The 24,267-nt window shown below is 42.0% G+C and overlaps 1 protein-coding gene across 4 annotated transcripts in view; it reads left to right on the top strand.

The window, feature by feature from the left end:
- LPIN1 (lipin 1) overlaps positions 1-24,267 on the top strand; it is a 79,918-nt gene that overhangs the window by 14,636 nt on the left and 41,015 nt on the right. For 2 of the 4 annotated variants that reach the window (XM_061460834.1, XM_061460836.1), the window contains exon 2: positions 8,019-8,075. In XM_061460834.1, coding sequence (XP_061316818.1) covers positions 8,019-8,075 — 57 coding nt within the window. Of the gene's footprint in view, positions 1-8,018; positions 8,076-21,895; positions 22,070-23,455; positions 23,626-24,267 lie in introns of those variants that run through there. The other 2 variants (XM_061460835.1, XM_061460837.1) reach the window with 2 other exon arrangements.

The raw sequence follows: 24,267 nt of genomic DNA on the forward strand, positions 1-24,267 counted from the left end.
GGGATTATTAACATGTTTTAAAATATTTCTAAAGACTTTTAAAGCTTCCTATAAGAGCAATACTAAACTTACATTGCAGGAATTATATGTTCCTGACCCGCTGCATTTTGACACGCTTCTGCCTAAGAATTTGAGGCAAAAAAAATCCCCTTGTTCTGCACATACTGTTTATCTACTAGTCTGCAAAGCTGTAGCACATTCTGATCGGTTTTTATGACTGCCTTCTTCCTAGAAACAGTCCTGAACAGTGTGTAGTGTTAGTGAGGAAAACAAATCACGTGCAATGAAAGGCACACTTAGTTTCCCCCTCCTCCTTATTTTCTGACATCCTGGATAAAAGCCAGTAGGGAAGTGTTTCCAAAGTCTATTTATGAACTTGTGTTTACTTTTACACACACGTAGTCTTTACCACATGCAAGCCTTGGGTACTGACATTCAGAACCTTTGTGAACATTGAGAAATCCAGTTTCATAACAGTAGGCTGAGGTCGATGCTGTTTTCTCTATTTTATATTTAAAAAAGAAACAGAAGCAAAGGGAGGTAAGCTGGATTGTGCAGCAGAGCACGGAAAGCCCATGACAGTGCAGGCCACAATGGAAGTTTCCAAACTTCCTGACCCATCCTTCAGATACAGGACTGTTTTCCCTCTCCTGTTGCTTCCACTCCAGAAATCTGATCTTGGGACACAAGTTCTGTCCTCTCCATATTACAACCACACCCCTGTTCCACAAAATGACCTTCTCTTACTCCCTAAAAGGCTGTGGCTAGCAAATCACTTTTTAAAAAAAAGATGAAGACTACATATAAGGCAATGATATTTTTTTTTCTGCAGTTAGTAATGCACATGTGAGGCTTCAAGATTTGATTTCATGAAAGGTCTGAAAAAACAGCAAGCCTACCTGTACTTCTTTTTCCCAGATGGCCAGAGAAAGTGGAAAAAATGTATAAATAAAATGTATATTTTAATTAAATGAACACTAATACAGGGTTATTATCACTCTTCCAAACCTGCCATGAAGCCATTTCTTAAAACCTGTTGTGCACATTACTCTGTTGGTATTCTTGCTGACTCTGGATGGTAGCTTACATGTTAGCACTTAGATATCAGTACTGACTTGAAGCAACTTGCCTCTGTGGCAAAATTTAATCTTTGAATAAATTGTATTCTAATGAGGGGCTTTCCACAAATCAATGAGCAGGGAGATGGGAAGCATCACCTGCAGCCCAAAATAGCTATGATACCCACAGGAATGACCTCAAATTAAAAGTCTACAAGCAAACAAAGTGGGTAAACAGAAAGAATAAAGAAGCCCAGCTGATTTTTAAAGGTCAGCCTCAGATGTGACCACTACCTCCTACTTGCTGCTGTGACATTTATGCCATGCTACAGGGGCAGCTGCATTAGGCAAACAGACAAAGGCCTCAATTCACAACACAAAAAGCTTGTACAGCTTTTCAGGGTATACCACAAGGTTTTGTGCCCTTCCTAACCCTGTCCTCACTCCTGAAACATATGCTGAGATTTTCACAGAAAGCGAATGGGATCAGGGAATGCTCCTTTCTTAAAGATCCTGACAAGCTCTGTAAGGTATTTGTATGGGACCTATGTCAAAGTTTATTAGGAAGTGAAAACACACACAGACTGTGCCTGGTGTTACTTAAAGAGCAGGCAACAACACAACAGTTATAGCAGCTTTTATTCCTGCGTACTTCTGGGTGCTGTGGAGCCTGGCAATCCAGTGTGTGTCCAAACCCAGTTTCTCAAGCCTGTAAAAAAACCTGCTCTGGGTATAAGCTCTGCTGCAGTACCTGTTTGACCGGAGTATGTCTAAACTAAGCCAAAAGCTTCTTAATAACTCCTGACTTCTTTTCTTCCTGAGGGTCCTCTGCGTACCTGACTAAGCATGTATGTGGTGTCTCAGAATGAGTGTCAGGTCAGGCATCAGCTTGGTTTGTTCTCTATCATGGAAACCCAAAAGTTTCCAGATTCTTCATGGGTGCAAATCTCATACTCTGTTGGATCTAGCTCTGAACAGTTTTGCCTTGTGCATTAACAATGAGGGTCTGGATGACCCAAAGCTTCCCACCAGGCTAAACCCAAGGTGCAAAGGCATGTAGGGTGCAGATACCACAGTCGTGCACTTCCACTATCTGCCAGCCTTCTACCCCTGCCTGTGAGGAGGAGGCAGTCATTTTAACCCTACTTTGATGAAAGACACGCATGGGCTTCCTCAGTGGTCTGGAGGAGAGCTGCAGCCAGCAGTTCCCCTTTCCAGGCCTGATAGTGAAGCCATCCTGTGAAGGAGAGGGCTGACAGGCCTCAAGGTCTTGAAAGGCTGATGCCATGAGGGAGGGTGTGATGATCGGGTGATGTGGAAACATCACCTCATTAAACAGCTTTTGGTAGCCTAGGGCAGCTCCTAAGAGGCACATTCCCAGGTGCGGTGTTAACTGCAGTCATTAAATTATCCGCCAAAAGCAAGCAGCAGGCGTGGCAGTGGGGCCATCACGTCAGCCTGGGGAGGCAGCTGTCAAACACGTTCCTTGAGCTGAATGGTTTGGTGGGCATGAGGAAAGGCCTTTATCAGCTGTCAGTAGATGTGTCATCAGGTTTTAGATAAACAGCTGATAATTTTTGCTGTGAGTAACTAACGTGAGGTTAAGAAATGGGAGGAGCTCACCAGAAAGAATTCAGACCTGGTATAAGGCACCAGGCTGGACAGGTGTATTTCAAAAGCCAACACTGGAGTCTTTTGTGTTAATCCAGAGCTGGGACATAGTGAGGTGCTTGTCTAAGTAATTTAACTGCATGTAGCATTTCACCTCCAGTCCTTATTTTTACCTTTACTCAAACTCACTTTCAGCTGTGGTTAGCAAACCACTGTGCCTGGGCTCTGCTGCACATCACAGCAGTCCAAAAGTTCTCCCACTGCTTTGCAAAAAGGCTGGAGCTCTAAGACAGAAATGCCATGGATTTTTGGCAGAAATGCTGTCACTTTTTTTTGTTTGTTTGTTTAGAAGCTGGGTTATTATAAACTATTCAGCATTGCACTCATGCTGCAGGAGCTGTCCCGGCTCCCACATTGTCCCTGAAGCAATTTCTGACAAGAGCTCTCTATAGTTACATTTCTTTGACGTTATTCACTGATATCCCAAGCTCCACCTGATTCTAGTTACACCTCTCCGGGAAAACTTAATGTCTTACTTATCAGTCAAACCTGACTACTCCAGATACTAGGAAATGTTTTAGGTCATTTAGAAAGATAATTTGGTCATGTGCTGAGTTTAGGATTGTCATCTTATCTTAAAAGAAGCTGGCCTTCTTTCCCCCTTGTGGCTTAAAAGATACTCTGTAGTGGAGATAGTATCCTCTCATCAAAGGTACTGGCTCTGGGTCTCTGCAGAAGAGCAGATCAGCTGCTCTGCAGAGAACATATAAGTCACCTCCGGGCACCAGAGGTGGGTCATACAATTGTTTTGTAAAATCAGATGCTCCTTAAGGCAAGAAATAGGATGTCTCTATTTGGTATTAGCAGCAATGAAGAACACATGCAGCATGTACTTAACTCCATTAAATGGCATGATTGCTGTAGGAACCAGATTTAAATTAGCTGAGTAATTCACAAATGAGTAATTTTGTTGACAACATCTGTTGCATCAGTGTGATGAGTTAAACAGCAGTCAGGTGATGTTGTGAGACTGAGTCGGAAGTTTGAGACAGAAGAGCCTCCTAGGTCACCCAACCCTGTCCTTGGCTACTCTGCCATCCTTCATTTCAACTTGTTTCTGCAATGTTTTCTTAGTCACATTCAAAGTATTTCATGTAACAGGGTTTTTTGCCACCAGTTTCTGATTTCTTTCCACTGTGAGATTTCACTGCTAGGAAGCTGCCCCTGAAAATGCAGCCTCATCCTGCTGTGTCACTTTGTCAGAATAATGGACTACAAGGCTAGAAGAGACAGAGAGATCATCTGGTCCATTTCTATGCCTACCGGCAAATTCAGCTATAATTAAAACATTTCTGACAAATGCTTGTTCAGCCTGCTCTGAAAGATCTCAGCCTCTTCTGGCAAGCCCCATCAGAGCTTGCCTACTCCTCATATTGTAAAGTTTTCCTAATGCCTAAATGTCTCCTGTGACATTTCATGCTCACTGCATCTCAGTATCTCTTCCAAGGAGACATGGATTACACTTACCACCTTTTCATTTTCCCCTTGCAATATTATTATATATTTTTCACTCTAGTGAGAGTATGAAGTATAAACTAATCTGTTCTCCTGCATGTATCATGCTGTATCCGTAATTTCTCTTGTTTTACTCCATCTTCTATCAAATAAGAAATCTCTTAATTCTTAAACATCTAAATTCTCTAAATTCTAAAAATATTTAGCTGGGAAAAGTACAGCTTGGCTTAATGCTGCCAGAGCAGGCAAAACAGGGTCATAAAGCCTCTCTTTTGGGGTCAAAAGGCAAATACTGCATTGCACCACAAGTTACAATTTTCTTATGAAATATTAATGCTAGACATCAGGAGAACTGAGCAACAGGACTTGTGACATGTACACACTCTTGGAAGGAGGAAAACTCAGGTAGCGCAGAGGATATCTGGATCTGCTGGGTAGACTGGTGCCAGTGAACTGAACAATGACAGTGCCCATCCTTTGGCTTTGATGCTACCTGGTGTGATCTAGTCACCTCCATGCTATTAAGCACCTTCAACCTCAAAACCAGTTGGCCCCATTCAGATGCCTGTTGGAAATGCTCTGTGCTCATTCCCAAACTGGGAGCTGCTAGCTGGCTGGGGCTGCAGCCATGCCAAGCACTATTCTTCCAGTGTCAGGGCACAGACCAGCGTGTCCCAGTGCCTCCGCCTCTGCCTTCATTTTGTTTAGTTTTCTTGTGTCCTGTTTCACCAGCTTAAGTACAAAGTATCTTTTCCCTACAATAGCTTTGTTCTCTAAGGTCAGCAGGGTGACCACAGATTGGCATGGCTGAAAAACAGATTTGACACACCATGTCTACTTCAAATTAATTTTTACTCATGTCAGTTTGCATTTCCAAGCTTACTAAATAGAAAAGGCAGACAATCAATTTGTAACAGTCACACTAAACAATGGACAAAATATCATTCAATAAACACTAAAATTTTCCATTAATTGCACACTGAATGAAAGCTCCTTAGGGCTGTTTTTCAAATGCGATCACACAACTCTAAAGATCAAATGCTTAATAGCAACATCAACTGTACTTTTAGACTGCTGGCAGGGATCCTGGAGAGTCGCGTGGTTGTTACAGCAGTACACAAAGAATGTTTTACAGGACTGTCTCCAATCACTGTTTTTTTCAGAGGAACTGATTGCACAGACAGCAGCACTATTGTACAATTACCAACTCTATTGCAACACACTGTTGACTTCTCTGCTAATGAAACATAACATTTTCCTGTGGCAGTTCCTATAATTGTGTTTCTGAAATTTATTTATTTATTTATTTCATCAAGGAACTTTGTTTTTAAGAAAGAAAGGAGAGTGAGAGAAAGAGGAAACAAAAGTGAAGGAAGAGAGAAAGGAGGAGAAAAACAGAAAGAAGGGATGGACAGAGGGAGTGAGGGAGGGAAGAAGAAAAGGAGGGAGAAAAGAAGAAAGGGAGGGAGGGAGGGAGGGAGGGAGGGAGGGAGGGAGGGAGGGAAAAAGGAGAAGGACAAGGAGGGAGGGTCAGTCTAGTCCTTTCAAGAACGTAGATACTTGAAAAGAACTCTACTCATCTGAACTGTTTTCTAGTTGGGTGGAATGCAAAGTCTGGGGAAAGAGGAAGAAGGGATGAATTAATTCAAAAAACCCTTGATCCACTCTCCCAACAGGTCCCTGATGTTGTGAGTAAGAAAGCAGCACTTCCTAGTGTACTGCTGCCCTCACAGCTGCTCCTTCCAGCCCATCCTCAATGCAACTATTCTGGACCTAGTAGTGTGCACAGGTGCCAGATTGGTGCCCTAACTGGTTCTTGTTTTGCACAGATTATTTCCTTTAGGAAATCCAGAGGCCACAGCTGAACTGTGGGGCTGGCACTTTCCAGGGAATGAACCCAGCTGTTCCCCAAATACTGCATCCAACAGGCACATCTGGGTTTCCTTCTTATATGGTCAAGACATGGACAGGGCTGGCACTTCTCCCTGGGAGGTGGAAGTGCTCCTAGAATTAAAGATGTGACAAAGACTAAAGTCATACACAGATACCTACATCTCAGTCTGTGTAAAATGGGATGAAACTGTGCTATTTCATGTTCTAAAATATTTAGTGTTATCACTGAACAGTCAGCTGCTATGGTATTTTCAAGCCACCATCTTGGTCAACAAAGCAGCAAAGTACCTGTTAAACCCAAACAGGCACATGCAATAGGAAAATGTAATTCTATTAAATCCAGCATTTGTATTCAACACACATCTGTATTTCAGTGAATAATTTAGCCTGCAAGGCTATTTCTGTTCATTTAATTGGTGTAATAATGCCAGTATTTTTGTTCTGCATAGAAAGGATAGAGTTGTTGTTAAAAAACAATGGGCCATATGGAAAGAGATCTGTTTCTAATTCAGATGCTAACTTCCTTTGTAATGCAGAGTAGGTCATTTAATCAGGGTGTATCTTAGTTTCTTCATTTGAAAAATTGAATTAATAATACCTCCTAGCCCATGAAGTTGTTGACAGACTCAGTAATTTGTGTTTGAATAGTGTGGTGCAAACCCTAATGGAATGCTCAAGTACAAGGTATTATCATGCACAGAGAAGACCTACGTGCTAGACCTCTACCGTCTTCTTGTGATAGTGCCAGCCCAAACTTACATTTCACATCACCCACGCAAAATGTCATTCTACTTATAACAGAGTGTGTGAGTGTAATGAACATTAGCAGAGCCCTTAAGAACTGTGCCTACCAGAACTGGTGAATTTGTTTCTGTAATGCTTGTTTTTCTATTTCTGATTTCTCCTTATTTGTTATTGTTCATTAGCGGTATTTAAATGAAGCAAAGTTCAGAAAAGGGATCATTTCATGCTTTTTCAGTTTGCTCAGTAGGATTGATTACGCAGAGCATTCTGGGTGTCATATAACTTGAGAATGATAGAAAGTATAATGACTTTGTTAGCTTTTATTGTTGAACATTTGTGCTTGAAAAATGAGATTTGAATATGAGGGAAACTGAATGTTTTCAGAACACACACCACCAGCAAACCGGGGCCACATTTGAATTTTAATTTGTCTAAAGACCAAAGGGAAATCTTTTAAATCATTTGTTCATATCATGGTATCAATCCTGTAGAATTAATCTTTTCAGTATAAAATTTCATTACAGAATAAAAAAAAAATAATACAAAATGCAGTACAGAAGTTCTCTTCAGTAACCTTTTTGTTTATTTTAAGCATGAATCCCATCACCTCCAGCATCACTGGAAGTTTATCTTTTTACTAGGTGTTAATTTTTTCTTCAATATATTTTGCAACTGTGTCTTCTTTAAAAATGAAGAAGATACTACTCACTCCTACTTCTGTGTATTCAGGAAGAGGTTGTCACAGTAATTGTGTGCCACCTCAGCTCTGTAAGTATAGCTATTTGGTTAAGTCTCCTGTGCTGCCAGCCCCTGAACTCCAAGTTGCTTCAGAGGGCCTGAAATGTGCTCTTCCTGTCCCACAGAATTCCTTTTCTTGTCCTATTGGTTATTAGAGGTCTTCTTTGTTGTGGTCCACGCTTCCTCAGGTCTCACAGGGATCCCCTGCTTCCAAGCTCTCTCACTAATGAATCAGATCCTACTAGCAGAGGATTGCATAACCCCTGAGAAAGAGAGAATCGAGAACATCTCAGTACAGATGAAAAGTGAGGATGGCGCAAGGGAATCACAAAGGAATCAAAGGAGAGGTATTCACTAGAGCACCTGGATTCCAAGGACCTAAATTGAGGCCTGGATGCATTAACTTCTGTGAGTAGTTAATTAACTATTTTATTCCTCATTATTCTTTGTTTCTTTCAGATTCCATTGATGAAAGATCCCGGTTGGATTCGAAATGTCTGGACTCGCAATCTAAATGTAGGAATTTAATTGTTCATTTGCTTTTTAACTCCAGTGCCCTAGAGCAGTCCTAGCTTGAAGCTTGGGTGGTCTTTGGGAAAACAGGGTAAAGGAGTGGCTAATTCTTGTCCACCTTCTGGTACACAGCACAGCATCTCCAAGCGTCACTTTTTGCATCGTGTCTTACTATATGTCCACTGTGGTATTACTACTCCTGTGAAAGGCTGGGTGGCTCTGTGGAACTGGTTGCCCTCACATGTGGCTGGTACTAGCATGATAAGATTGGAAACAGACTAAAAATATAGAAATTTGACACCTGACCTGGGCAATAAGCACAGAATCAGCAAACCTGTGGCACATGTGAGATGCAAGACATATCCCTTCCAGTGAATGTGTGCCCAGAAACCCATACTGCTGCTCTCCTGGAAGGCAGAGAACACATCTGTGAGTTGGTGGTCTTGGGACACAGCCACGAACTGGACAGAAGAACCTCTCAGGAAAAGCAATGAGAAAGGGAGAACAGCACTTCCCACCCCATTTATAGAACTACGACTGCTGAACAATTGGTAAAGGAGGGAAAAGAGGCAGATCCAAGAAACAAGCTGATCATTTCCTAAGTGATTCTGGACTGTACTCCTCAGAGTGACCTACTCTGGTGATGGTGGGCAGAATATTTAGTGGCTGGCATGTTTGAAATCACAGCTAGAACCAAAGCACTTCTACCCAGCACCAATTAAAGCCATGTAGACACATCTGCTTAGCTGAACTATTGCAGTCATTTGTACAGCTATGTGTAAGTTTCACAGGAGATGTATTAGTCTGGGGGGAGTACAGTGTTAACATTGCTATACTGCTGTCTCACATAGATCCCACTCAGGTGTTTCCATGCAACCTACACAGTGCGGTATAGGATATATTCTACGCTTTACAGAGGAACCATCCTGATCCAGGAATCTGTAGCTCCTTGGTGTGCTAGCTGGCTGGTAGAGCTTGACAGCTTTTCGATTTGGGTCTGGCAGATGTAGGTCAAGACTTCCACAAAGGTATGTCAACTTTTACAAAAGGAGCTAACCTTTACGATGAGTTTTGTACTAAAATGTCACACAAACTGAACAGGTGGATAAGGCAAAGAAGCAGTCTGAAATGAAGGTGAGGTTGATCGCTCTTGGCAGGGGTTGGGTTTGAACATTCAATTCAGTAGCTAAGCTATGCAGACAGAAAGTTACCTGGGAATTCAAAATGCCAGTAAAATAGACAGGGAAGGAATTCCTGTTAGCAAAGCACAGCATAAAATCTGAAGACTAAACACATGTAAAGCAGTGCCACAGATGTGGTCTTTCCTTTAAAACTTTGGGAACATTCGGGTCTGCATTCAGGTGAGATTCTGAACTTCACCAGAACATCTCCTGGGTAACCATAACATGCCAGGTGAACTTGTACTGTAACTTTGAAAGAACTGAGGATAATGCGTTCTTGCAGTAAGATTATACTTTAAGAAGAATTTTAAGTTTATGGTTTATTTGGGCAAAATTTTAAATTCACTTTTATGTATTGTTACATTGTTTGTCCTAGATTTCTCATAATGTAGTACAGAAACACATGAAGAAGAGGAGGAGGAAGAATTTTGTAATGTGGATGTGCTGTATTTAAAATGTGCTGCACAGAAGACAGATAATGGAAAATTAGCAAATCATTAGCAATAAAAAAGTCCCAAAGATATTGCAGACAAGGGATGTGTTTGCACTTTCTGTGCCTATGTCTGTGCAGGTATGCAGCAGTATGAAACAGAAAGTGAGAAAACCCTATCAAACTGAATCTTCCATAGGAAGCTGAACAAATTACATCTGACCTGGACAAGGCTGATGAGCAATAAGCCTGATCCCAACCCCATGCAATCAATATGCAAAACATGCAGGGTGAATAAGCTGGACCATCACCTCGGGCTGCTGGGGAGGGGCAGCTGGTATCACCGGGATGACTACACAGGGAGGCTTCTTTGTGCCCAAATTGCAGTGTGGGGGTGAGCAGGGGAAAAACAGGGTGTCTGAAGAGTTCCAATCAGAAGCAGACATGTACCTTGACATGACTCTGAGCTACCTGAACTCTGAGTGGGTATGACTGTTTTTTATTCTATTAACTGGAATTGTTTTCTGTATTTTCTGACCAGGCCTTTTGTCTCTTCTTGTACTATAGCACAGCTTGATATAAGGTACTAGCTGCTTGCCTGTGCCTAGTCTTGCTATTTAAAAACAAATTCCACCTGTTTGAAACAATGAGCAAGACCCTTTGCTTGTGTAATGCAGAGCTCACTCGCTTGAATGGGATTATGTTGCTTTGTGTGAAGTGAGCATCAGGCCTGATACTTTTCAGACTCTAAGCTCACTAGGATGGGAATTCTCTTTGTGCATGATATGCTGAACACAATGTCACTGACATGTGAATAATAGTATAACAAGCTCATGTTGCTGTTGTTGGTAGAAGCTGCGAAGTTTGAGAGACTGCTCTTGGTATCTAGATTTGTCTGCAGTAGATAAACTGCACAGTAAACTGTAACAAGGGTAGCAGGAATGAGTCTCTGATGAATTCTCAGATTATTTGCATAAGGGGATATGTAATGCATACAGAGCACCAGCACAAAGGCTTTCTACCCAGAAATGTTTTAAGAACTACCTCTGCCAAATTTATGGAACAGGGATAAATGATTTCCACAGTGTGCTACTTCTTGAGTGCCAGCTTCTCAAAATAACTCTGAAACTTCCAATTTTTTGAAAAAGTTTACATATGTATGTGTATGTGCTTGTAAGAAGCTTCTTTCAAATTGTGAACAGAAATACATGGACACAGAGGTGACGCTCACTGGGTTTTATATAAGGGCAAGATCTAGAGAATGACACATAGCGCAGTCAGAATTCATTAGACATTCATTTACAATATTTTTATACTGGACTAACTATAATTGTTTCAACTTTCTCTGTTCAACACTGAATTAGATTCCCTTATAATGGATCATTGCCTCCCAACTGCCATTCAAATACATAATCATTTCCAGTCAGATTACATAGCCACAATAAGACCCTTTTCATACAAGTATCACCTGCAAAACCTTTTGTGCATTTTATTCTTCACGACTCTCATACTTCAGAATCATGAAATATAATTTCATGAAATTCAGATATTAATATTTGAATCCTGATGCTGTCCATTAGGATAAAATGCTAACTTTTGCTCAGCTTTCAGCACAACAGCAAAAATCAGAAAAAGGCAATCCTTCCTGTCAATCCACACGCTCTAGTTCCCTATTATATACTTCATTTTCTAACCCCAGATTGGCTGATACACACTGTCACAGCAAGCCTACGTTAAGTTTTCCAAATAATTATTTTAGATTGATGGAGTTTAAATGCTGTTTAGCTGAAGGTCTAAAATAACATTCATCACTATGATCAGGGATTGTAGTGCTATAACACTTCCTCAGAGACTACACTAATTTTGATACTAAGAATATTTTGAGGGAAGGATTTACTACTGAGTTAAAAGGGACACTTCTCCTACTCATGGAATTTTGAACATGAAACTGAAATAAAATACTATTTTCATGAGTTTGTAACGCCAATCACATGTATTAACTATATTAACACTCTGGATGTCGAAATAATAAAAATGAAGCCAGTTCCTCAGATAATGTCACATGGATATGCATATCCTCACAGAATATGTAGAAAAAAATAGTGAGTACAAAGCTGAAATAAATGACAATGTTCCTGCTTTAACATACCTGACTGAGAGGAACCAGTGAGAGTTTTATATCTTGGCATAAACCCAGGAAATGAACTGCTTAGATAAGAGAAAGACTACAGTAAACAACCTTATTTACTGATTAATTGCCCAGGCTTGATGTACGTAATTAGAGAATTTAATGTCCTATAAATGCATGTGCAGGATCTAATTCTGTGCCTCAGCTCATTTCTAACATTTTGACACAATCTTGATCAGGAACTTTATAAGTAACAATGCATTTCTGAGAACAAATCAGCCCACAACAGTAAGATTAAGTCAGCTCTGACAGCAAGCAAGACTGAAAAGATCATTTGCTTAAGCCAAATATGTTTTAAAATATAATTTATTTTTTAATATAAATTTAAGCCAAATATATTTTTAATGTTTTTTAAAATATCATCATTGTTCCATGTGGCTCAAATTTTTGCTGAAGAAATTATTACCACAAGCATTCAAAGGATGACTGTAACTCAAAAAAACGCACAGTCCTTGGTATAAGCTGCCATCACTAAAATCCCCAATAATGAAATTGCAAAGAAAATGCCTCTCAGAAAGGTCATCCTGCCACAGTATCTCATCTCTCTCCCTGAATCACCCGATATTGAATCTAGAGGTTGAAGATCAGAGAGATCTGAAATACATGCTGCCAGGTTATGGTGTCCTTACAGCTCAGCACACAAGAAGGAATAACACCACAGTGCGGGAAGACCTGAGCGCCAAAGCTCTTGAACAGACAAAGCTCTTGCACCCTTACACCTGCCTCGCCATTACAGAAAGGAGGGAAAGCGGGCACCGTTTAAGTGGAGGCACAGGATCCACACCTGCTGCATTGGGAAAAGAAAAAGTGCCCTTTTCCATCATACAGAGAGACATTTCAAAAAATGCCCTAACCTAGTTACATTCTACCACTTTGAATATTCCAAAATGCTGAGTCTCAGTGAGAGTGGAAAAAAAAAAACTAACAACCCAAAGAGTACCAAGTGGCTGGCTTTTTTTTCCCCAGCAAAACAAATAAGATAGGGCTGAAGAAGGAGAGTTTCAGGCAAAGCTTACACATGCCCTCCTATCATCCAGTTTATATGACAGCCTGAACTAATGGCAGTACCTGAGATAGTGCAGAATCTTCTGACTTCAAAGCCAAGTAAACTTGTTGCTTCTTGTAAGTATAAGCAAGAGACAGAGCGCCCCTTCATTCACCAGGATCCACACACAGAACAACCACTTCAATACTATGGTCTGCACACAAGTAACAATTTTTTCTGTCACAGTGAGAAGCCCCAAATATTGTTAATTTTATTATAAAACTGATTTTGGACACTTCACGCTCACAGTGGAGTTACAGAATAAACTTCAAGCTGAGCTCTATTAGCATTTCATGCGTAGTTTACCATAAGGAAAAGCTTTACACAAAATATCTCTTTATCTCACTATTATCTTAACTTTGCTATAGCTATTGTATCTTTGTTACCTACAAGAAAGAGGTACTAGTTTGCATAGTAAAGAGGTAACAATACAGTGGGCTAATCAAGATATGCCACTTTATAATCCCCAAGCAATAGCCTTCAGAACCTGTTTGCAAAGGTAATTCAATCTTGGTAGGCAGTCTGATGCAGAAATTGCAGACATGAGGCTGAGAGGAAAGCAACAATCTTCTCAGCAGAAGGAGCTGGTTTCCAAATTTATGTTCCACTTCAGGATTTAGTTTTCAAGAGCTGCAAGGCAGTAAAGAAAAGATTATACCCTTGGAAGTAGAACAGCTTTGAAGTTCTCAAAGCGTGTTTTGCACTATTTTGTTCTAAACAAATAATACTGATGATTGTGCTTTTGATTTGCTGTGCTGTGAAAACAGTGTTCTGGGCAAATGCATAGATTTACTGGACTGATTAAAAGCTAGCTTTTGTGCTGGAAAGCATTTCAGTACAAAACAGCACTGAGGGGTTTCCTATGGAGTTGCGTATGGTATCTCATTTCTTGTATGTGTGTGCATTTTAAACACCGCTATCTATTTTGCCTGAGCAGAGTACAGGTCTGTGTGTGAAGATGCCTACACAGGAATTCTGGCTTTTGGCCAAAGAAAGAACATGGTAATGATTTCACTGTTATATCCTTAATCTCATACACTGTGGTTGTTTCGCTTTATCAGGTCTCAAGGTTTTCTAAGCTTTCTAAGATTATATTTAGGGAGCTCAGCCTTGGTTATTTACAGATCTGGAGCTAAATTACATTCTGATGAGATTGGACTGGTACAACTGGGCCTCCAGCTGGGTTTATATATTTAGCCTCTCTTGTTTGTAACTTAAATATTCCTACACTCTTGCTTTGGCCATGTTTTACTCATAGGAGTCAACAGATGCCTCTGTTTCTCAGTAAGTATTTTGTAGCAGAGAACTGAGTTTTGACTCTGGAAAGAGCTGCTAGGATATAAAGGAAGCATTGAGGTTTTCATGGTTTTGCAAGCCTGGATATGGATTTAGAGGAAAAAGAAAGGTTCTTTTGAGAACCTTCATCATCAAGACTGGTTATATTCCGAGAAGGAAAAAAAAGACAGCCACTTGTCGGGTAGTCTGTCAGCTACAAATCCTCTTTTGGGGATTGTATTTTAATGATGGGGGGGAACAATGTGTCTGTCACACAACCAAGTCCAAAAGTACCTGGTTCAAAATCAAGTTTGGTTATGCAATGCAAGCCCTGATGGCATGAAAACTGATAAGGGTGATATCGTCACAGGTGAGTGTTTTGGTACATGATGGGTGTCTCCTGCTCTGCCTTTAACTCCAGCTATAAGAGTTCCTGGAAAATTACAATCCTGCATTTGATCATTTGACACAATAATCATCTCAGTTTCCCTTTTCATCTGTCACTCCCCTGCATCATTAATGAGTTAAACTTTATAGTACTTCTGATGACATTGGGAAATGTGACCATGTGGAAAGCAAAATCCAAAAGCTGAAGTTGGCAAAGTGTGAGGAGCTCAGGCAGGGCAGACTTGACAGCTGGTTCAAGCCAGAAGCATCTGCCTGAATGTTGCAGATTGAATACACTGCCAAAAAGCAAGATGATTTCATATAGAATAAAGTCTGTCTTATATGGCTTTATATTGGACAAGGGTGGCATTCTTTCTCTTTTCAAAGGAAGTTGTTTACTGCTCAGATCTTCAAGCACCTGACACGGAAACAGCAGGGACAGTCAATCCCGGCAATAGAGATAAAGCAAACCCAGCAGGACAGATCAAAATAACAAGTTGAAGTCAAGGGTAGCCAAACATTTTACAAATCTCTGTAGCTAAATACCATCTACATACACATCTAAGAAAAAAAGTTCTCAAATTAAGCACTAAGAGGCAGATTAAATTCCAGGATTTACATGCTGCAATAACCAGCACTCTTGTGCCTTCAAATGAAGGGCAAAATGAAAAAAGGGAAAAGAAAAAGGAAAAAATAATGTGAACTGGACAGAGAATTCAGTAGATTATCACAAGCAACTGTAGGTACTGTATAAAATTACCTATTTATGTTAGGAAAACTATTTCTTTGTTAAGAGGGTGGAACAGTTAATTAGGTGACCATACAGCGTCCAAGTACTTTCTGATGTTTACACTGGAATAAAACTAGATCAACTCTTGATGTATATTGTCTGAGCTAATCTGAGTTTAATGCTAATATAGAGGATGTCAACACCAGACTCCAGAGCCATCTTTGCTTATGAGTTCATCATAAATTAAAGGCTAAAAGCTCAACTTTTCTATTTACTGAATCATCATTACATGCACAGTATACATGCGTTACCAGTTGCATGCATTTATAACCCAGGTACTATGCTCCTGAACATGAATTCCAGTTTTAGTGGGGAAAATGACAGACACTACTGATAATGTATTAAATTATTAATTTTTTCGTTTAAGTAAGTGGTTATTTTGCTCACTGGTACATACATGCCAGGAAAATCTAGTGTCCCAAGCTAGAATGAAAAGCCTTTTTCTTTCCCTGCATGAACTTATGCAATGCTCTCTAGGAATCTGTTCTTGAGTTTTACTAAACTTTTCTGTGCTTGTAGATTTTCTTTTTTAAACCTGATTTTATTAATTCACAGAAGACTACATAGCTCAACTTTCTTCTTACTTGCATTTTCATATTAACTATGAGCCCAGATCATAGGCTAGAACTGCACTGTGCCAGAACCTTACAAACAGAGTGAATACGTAAACTATAGGCTCTTTGGGACAGGAATCAAGAGTTAGGCAATAATGGATGGGTATAAACAATCCAGCAAAGTATTGGAAATTAAAACTTTCATGAGTGGGTCCTTCGAAAGTTTGTGGACAGTTTTAATTCAAACCTTGGGAAACAAACATGTTGCTCAATGCAACACCTCCAGAAAGAAACCTGTTAAGGTGGAAATGTTACAGAAACAAAATGATAATAATTTAGAACTTCATTATTCCTGAGTTTGTTTTGGAATGACACTGCCAAGGACGGTTCTTTTGCAAGGGCACAGCATGCCTCCTGACGGTACTCCCTCGGCCATTTAGTTTTTTTGGTAATTCCAATTACTTTTTAGGAACTGTTCCTGACCATAGTATTCACCAAACTCTGCACTGGGCTGAGCTAAAACCACAGCCATGACCATGCTAAGGCATGGATGGTATGGAAGATGTGCTAGTGCTTGGTCCTTTCTAGAGATTTAACTGGTGAGAATAGCTATGAGCTGGAGTGCAACACAAGCAAGGATTTCAGAATCAGTTGGCACAGGTTGTTCCAGAGAAGAATCTGCTGTCCTAGGTTCAGCTGTAACAGTTATTTTTCTCCTTCCTTGTAGCTGGTGAAGTGCTGTGTTCCAGCTTTAGTCTGAGAACAATGCTGATAACTCACCAATGTTTTAGTTCTTCCTAAGTGATGCTTACCCTGATCAAGGACTTTGCAGTCTCATGCTCCACCAGTGAGGAGGGACACAAGAAACTGGGAGGAAGCAGAGACAGGACACCTGATGCAAACTAGCCAAAGGGGTATTCCATACTACAATACGTCATGCCCAGTATATAAACTGGGAGGGAGTAACCCAGAAGGGCAGCTCACTGCTTGAGTCCAGTTGGGTATTGGTCAGCGGGTGGTGAGCAATTGCATTGTGCATCGAGTTTATTTTTTTCTTTCCCTTTTTAGTTTTATATTCTCTCCCCTTGCTATTTCCATTATGATTATTATTATTATACTTTAATTACTGGACTGCTCTTATCTCAACCTGTAGAGTTTACATTCTTTCAATTCTCCTCCCCATTCTGCCCGGAGGAGGGGAGAAGGAGAGTGAGCAAATGGCTGTGTGGTTCTGCGTTACCAGCTGGGTAAACCACAACTGTCCTGCATCATGGTCACACCATCAATAAGAACAGAGTGCAAAAGCACAGAAGGATGAAGAAGGTGTCCTGCTGTTAACGAAAGCTTACTGCTGATGTAAACTGAAAGTGCATTTGGCACTTTCCACAAGATCCTGTGTGTATCACAGCAGTATTTATGTTGCTCCTTAAGAAAGCATGACCTTGCACATGGAACAATTAAATATGTAGAGCATTATGCTGTGGGTTATTCTACACCAATCAGCAGATGGTTGGACATGATAAATAACACAATACTGTACTTCAAAGCTGAGGCTCTAGCTTCTGGATATCTGGAAGCAGAGAAGGGAAAGTGTGGCTGAGGCTGTGGAAAGACAGTGGTTTTGATTCAGTATTTTACAATCATGTTTTTTTTCTAGTATAGTAGTGAAAGACCATAGTGGGACAACAGGTTAGAGTAGTCCTGGATGGTGATGGCTGAAGAATACCACCCCCTTGGAGGGAACACAATACAGGATACCTTTCCACATGAATATGGCAGGCAAAGCACTGGTCAGGATCCACAGCCAGCACAGACACAGCCTGTATTTACACCAGGGATGGGGTTATTTACCAGCACGTCTCATTGCCTACTGACTGCCCCCCGGCAAGGGATTAGGTACGATATGTCTGAGAAATGAAACTGCAGATACTTCTGAGCTCAGTTGCATATTGTTTTCTCCTTGGAATTAAGTAAACATCTTGTTTGTTGAGCCCAAGCAGAAACTGTTTTCACTGACTCTTCTGTTCTAAAACTGAGGTGAACTCATTAGTGTAGCGGTGTAACTGGGGATGAAGGAGAACATGAAGCAGAGATTCGAGTATGTGAGCACCAAGGGCCATCACCCAGCAGTGCTGTCGTAGTTGTGTGTTGTACAAAGATGAGCAAACATGGAGTCCTACAGGAGCAAACGTGTCAGAGAAAAAATACTTTGAAGAATTACAACTGAATGATGACCTAGAGGTGACTGCACTGAGATTAGAATCACAGAATTGTTAGGGTTGGAAAGGACCTTAAGGTCATCTAGTTCCAACCCCCCTGCCATGGGCAGGGACACCTCACACTAAACTATGTCACCCAAGGCTCTGTCCAACCTGCCCTTGAACACCACCAGGGATGGAGCATTCACAGCTTCCCTGGGCAACCCATTCCAGCGCCTCAGGAAAATAATTTCTTCCTTATATCCAATCTGAACTTCCCCTGTTTAAGTTTTAACCTGTTACCCCTTGTCTGTTAACTACAGTCCCTAATGAATAGTCTAACAAGAGAGATTGTTTTACAATGTAACTGGAAAGTTAACTGAAAACAGAAGGCTTAAGTGCTAATTGCTCAACAAGGAACTCTTCCCAGGTTTCAGCTACCTATACCTTTTAGGAACTGGAATATGTACATGCATGAAGTAAAGCTCTGAAAAACTTGTTTCTAAGCCCACAATTAGCAGGCTCTTTGTCAGATAATGAGCTTAGATCCTTTTTTGTGAATGTTCTTTGTCCTCTTGAAGTGTTACTCTGTTTCCTGCTCCTTTGTTTTGCATTTCACACCATCTTCTCCCATCTTCTGTACACAGACTTGGAAAAGCCTGGAAGATTTATCAATTTTTATCACAGACATCCACTTCCTTATTGAGTTGTGTAAGGTGCTCAGTGCAAAAGGTTACAATATGATTAAATGGAAGGGAACCACTATCTGGTGGAAAAACAGATTTAAATTTAAACATTGCTTTAATTCATGTCTGTACATATAGCAAAGGAAGTGGCTCCTGTGGCTGTGAGTGCTGTGGTTGGAAGAACCCCAGCTTCTGTTGGTGCTTCCCAAGGACCTTGCCCATGAGTCTGGGCTGAACAATTCCCTTCGCTACTCTCTGGTTGTCCCATCTACAAACCTGAGTGAAGACGCCTTCTTTGACATGGACTAAATAAGCTGATAAAAATGCCTTCTGTGATCATCATTTCAAGCGTGAAGTAATGGTTTAAATAAACAAACAGACCATCCCGAGCTGCCAGACCTCCCCGCCGGCCAAGGCACACCGGCGGGCAGCGCAACGGCTCCGCCGGCTCCTGAAGGGGCCCCGTCAGAGGCGCCGCGGCCCCTCGGGACGACAGGGCCGCCGCCCTCGGATCACCTCAGCGCACCGCCTCCCGCGCTGACTCAGCGTTGCAGCGCCGCAAGGCCGCGCCGACCAACCGCCGCCGCGCGGGGCCCAACCGGCTGCCTGCCCCGGTGGTGCGCGGGGAGGTGGTGGCGGCGGCGCTGCCCGCCCCCCTCGGCCGTCGGTAGGCTGGGGCCGACCGGCCCGCGGGGAGCTACGGTACTCCCATCTGCCCGCCGCGCTCTTCACCACCACTGCCTTACCCCGGCGGGAGGTGGATCAGGCAGCGACCGCCCTCTGCTTCCAGCCCCGCCGGGCGCTGCGGTCCCTCCTCCGGGGCGGCACCACCGGGCGGCCGGGTGAGTCCCCGTCGCCGCGGCGGACGGCGAACGGGAAGGCGACGGCGAGCAGGGCTTGCTTGAAGCGGGGAGAGGCAGAGGTGGGTGCCGCCGGTGCGTGCGGGGAGAGGGCGGCCCTTCCTCCCGCACTCTGATTGCTCCCTGGCGCTGAGCTGAGCGAAAGCCAGGCTTGCCCCGCCGGGCGCTGAGCCGCTGGAGGAAGCGGGTCCATGGGCATCCCGCCGGCCGTGGCTGGGCTGCGGGGCCTGTCCCCAGCACCTGCTTTATCCTTGCCGAGGAGGCTGGCTTTTGGGAGTGAGAGTGAGCTCTGGAGCTGACGGGTTCATCTGGGGTTGACAGTGCTTTTTGTAGGTTGTTGGAGGAGAAATCTGATGCTTTCCTGGTTTATCGTCCGAGGGAGGTACCGAGCGCTGGGCAGCTGTAGGTAGTGTCCGTGAGGGGTCCCTTCGCTGCCGAACTGTGTGAGATGGTGAAGTCCAGTGACTCTCCGAGCGCTGTTTCCCCTTTGTATGTTAGAGGTGGTATTTTGCCTCCCTTTGGCTGACAACTGCTTATGCAAGTTGCTGCATGAGTACCACTGCTTCGCCTTTCTCAGATGGTAATGAAAGTGGTAGTAGACCAGAGGGATTTAATGGCATAACAAAGCCTGGCTGGCAGTAGGGCAATTGCTCAATGCCAAACAAAGCTTTTAGTTAATTTGGGTTTCTTTTATGGGATTCTCTTAAACATCTGTTTTTATTTTGATTAGACTATCTCCTCTACCTTCAAGAAAAGAAAGTAAAAGAGAATGTATCTTCTGGAGAGTGTGAAGAAGACAGAACTGTGCAATATTTGTGTTATCTCTGTCAAAAAAAGGAATCCGTGTAGTGGCCTGTACTAACAACAGGATCTCAGCATTGTTGTTGCAGATGTAGTCTTTGACCTCAACAGATCTATTGACCTCTGTTTTGTTTCATGGTCTGGAGGATGTTTTACAGTGATTTATTTTATTTTCTGTGTGGCTTTTTCAATGTGTCTGCTGCCTTAGGGAACAAATGCAGGCAAATGTTTAGCATACACAGCCTAGTTAGAAGTCAGATGGATATACTTATATTACTGTAAAATGAACCTAATTCTAGGAAAAGAACTGAAGAAAAAGCAGGGAGACAGTGAAGGAGATAATACGGGAAAGACTCAACATCATTATGCATGGCATAAAGCCATGAAAATAGCTTCTGGTTGCTTTAGATAGTTTCTGCTTTTCTGACAGCCCCAGTTCACTAGTGTGGAATATAGACTACCTGATAATATCTGCTTACCAGACTTGGTGGGTTCTGTTTGTAAGGCAGATAAGCAAGTTTTAGTCTTTGGCCCTTTTCCGTACCTGAGGATGTGCAGGTGCACACATTTGTTTATCTGTGAACACACGTAACACACAGCAAATATAAAAACCAGTTGCAGTACAGTAAGAGCTTACTTTACACTGTGAGAATGGAGAAAATATAAAGTTACAGCTTAATAAACAAATTTGCTTTCTGATCCCAGTGAAGGCAAGTTTGCCAAGTCACATGAGGTATCAGCATAGAGCAATAGCTGTGCTTCCACTATAATTTATGTTTTCTCTGACATCATAACAGTAGCATAGGGCAGCACAGTACATGATCTACCATATATTCTCCACTTAATTCAAATGTTTTTCAATTTCAGACATCAGTTTGTACTTTTCAATTTGTACTTTTCAGTTTGTTGTAAAGTTTGATGCTGTTTATGCAGCAGTGGTCTGAAGGGGTGTCAGCCCCTGTGTACATTGCCTCCAAGTGTCTCTGTGAGGAGGAGAGCGCTGTACAGTTGGGAAGCTAAGGCACAGAGAGATCAAGGGAAATGTGGAAGGACATATCTGGGAATGTGTCTTGGGTTCCCCAGGACACCTTTGAGAATGTCAGAGACAAGTCTTGAGCCATGATTTCAAGATTGCCTGAAATACCAGAAGAGATGTCCGTGATGCCTCTTTCTCAGCTGTCTGTGCTGACTCTTTCTCAGCTTCTCTCTTTAGTTGATACTAACAATTGTGTGGGTATGTGGTGAGTCAGATCATCCCGTTGATCCAGCTGGAAATTATTTTTGTATGGCTTTAGTGGTATTAGTTTTCACTTCTGACACCAGGGCAAGACTGGGGAGAGCTGGAAATATATGGTTGGGAGGTTGGTAGAGGGACCATGGTTGTACACTCTAGCTGGCCATGAAATAATTCTCTTGGTCTCTTTTCAGTGTCAGTCCAATACCTTGACTGTGGGACTGAAGGCTAGTCCTCTGTTTGAACATGAAGATTCATTACATGCAGGTTTTGAGTCTTCAGATTGAGTTTTTGCTTTCAGCTGCTTTCAAGAAAATACTCCATCTGTAACAGGCAGAATACAGGGACTTTATGAAGTGTTGGACCAGGTAATGTTTCAACTATTTGAAAGGCAGTCCAATACCAGAACCAAGTGAATAGTCATCTCATGGTCAAAGTCCATATCTGTGAGTAAGTGTGAGTGAGTGAGTTCTGGGAGGGACTGGCAGCTTGGAAGATAAGTTTGACATTTGATCCATATGGCTCACTGGCCATTTTAAGAAGTCACAGTTTTTGGCACTGGCCTTGGCTAACTTGGAATAGGAGTCAAATAGTTCCTAATAGAATTAAGCCCAGAATAATCCCAGCCTGAAAGTATTTCTGAAGATTTGGCTGGCAGGAAGCAAAATACTCTTAACTCTGGTGTTGAGCCACCCACATGCTGCATGTTCCTTTCTGATCTGGGATGTACAAGTGAATTCTACTTATCTCCTGATTGGCCAGATGTATTGTCAAATCACCTCCAGGAATGTGTCTGTCACATGCCACTGTGACTGTGTGGAAGTCTGGCAAAAACATGGTCATAGAATAATAGAATAGTTAGGGTTGGAAAGGACTTTAAGATCATTCAGTTCCAACTCCCCTGCCATGGGCAGGGACACCTCCCACTAAACCATGTCTCTGTCCAGCCTGGCCTTGAACACCGCCACGGATGGAGCATACTTAGGTTTAGACATAGTTTACCCTCCTATTTACAGATCAGCCGCAGTCACGCTGCTCAGCAGAATGCTCTGGAGTTCTGCCTCAACAAACTGTCCAAATCAGGGTCATGTCTGCCTATGATTCCAGGTCACGTGGCCAGGTTTCCTTTCCCAGAAAAAAAGAATATGCAAGGAGCTTGCTTGTCTGTGTCTTACTCTGATGAGCTTGGCACGCTGCAGTTGAGCTGTAGCCACAGTGATAGACCCTGCCTGAAATCAATGGGAATGATACATCCTCTGAAATCTAAGCCTTAGTAACTTGCCCAAGACTGTGTGGGAATCTTGTAGATAAGTAGGGAGTTGGGCAGTAAAAAAATGGGCCATGAAGAGTATAATTGCTACCTTTTTCACTGGAATTAGGACATAGTCTGGTGTACCTGTATGAAAGATGTGGATTATCTATATGACAGAGCATTTGATATTACTGTGGTATCCAGTAGAGCGGGACTACAAAGAATTAACTTTGTCAAGTCAATCTTTGCTAAGTTAATAAATCAGTTAAGTAGTGGGAACACCTAACTATCAATTTTTCATGTATTATTTATTTATTAATTAATTTATTTAGTTTTCATTTGTTATTTCATTTAAACTTTTCTATGAGATGATCAATTCTGAAAAATGACTGCTGTCTCTAACAATCAGAGGAGTTGGAAATTTTCTGAGGCTCCTGGCAGGTGCTGCTACTTAATTTGAAGGTAAAAATTGCACTAGAAAATACTTTTAATTTCATTATAGATGCATAAAGTAAAGCTGTGGAGTGTCTCCTAGCAAAGGAAAGAAGTCAAGCCATTTGAAAATCCTGACAGGAGCAGTACAGACTGTTCCTGTTTGCTGCAAGCTTAGATCAAAAGAGTTCTGAATTTTCCCAGCAGCAAAAAATACTATATGCTATGTCTACGAGCATGGTATGCGAACAAGACTTTCACTAAATTCAGTATAATTAGCAGGCAGGCACTGAGTGTTTAACCTGTGACGTAAACTCATATTTACTGCTGAAGTTGCTGCTGCCTGGTTAGTAAGTGAAAGACTTCTTGGAGTGGCTGGAATAAACTGCCACATGCAAAATCACATGCAGTCTCTCTGCGGTTTGAAGAATGTTGATTTCCTGGAGTACTGGCATAGAATGGACTGACTTTAGGTTCGGAGTGTGAGCTTACAAACCTCAAACTCTAAACAACCTCAGCTTTAGTTGGAATTTATAAAAGTTAGGATAAAGGGCCTACATCCATCAGAGTCCAGTTTGTGAACTCTCCCCTGTTTTAACTACAGTGTCTTTTGTTCCCTATATTTGAAATATAAAACCATCTTTAGTTTCCTCAGGAAGTGGAGTATATAGACTCATAGACTCATAGGACAGTTAAGGTTGGAAAGGACCTTAAGGTCATCTAGTTCCAACCCCCCTGCCATGGGCAGGGACACCTCACGCTAAACTGTGTCACCCAAAGCTCTGTCCAGCCTGGCCTTGAACACTGCCAGGGATGGAGCATTCACAACTTCCTTGGGCAACCCATTCCAGTGCCTCACCCCCCTAACAGTAAAGAATTTCC

Source organism: Pezoporus flaviventris, unplaced genomic scaffold (assembly GCF_033815535.1).
Source record: "Pezoporus flaviventris isolate CSIRO_AGI_PZ_B2104156 unplaced genomic scaffold, CSIRO_AGI_Pfla_v1 ptg000031l, whole genome shotgun sequence".
Classification (NCBI taxonomy): Eukaryota; Metazoa; Chordata; class Aves; order Psittaciformes; family Psittacidae; genus Pezoporus; species Pezoporus flaviventris.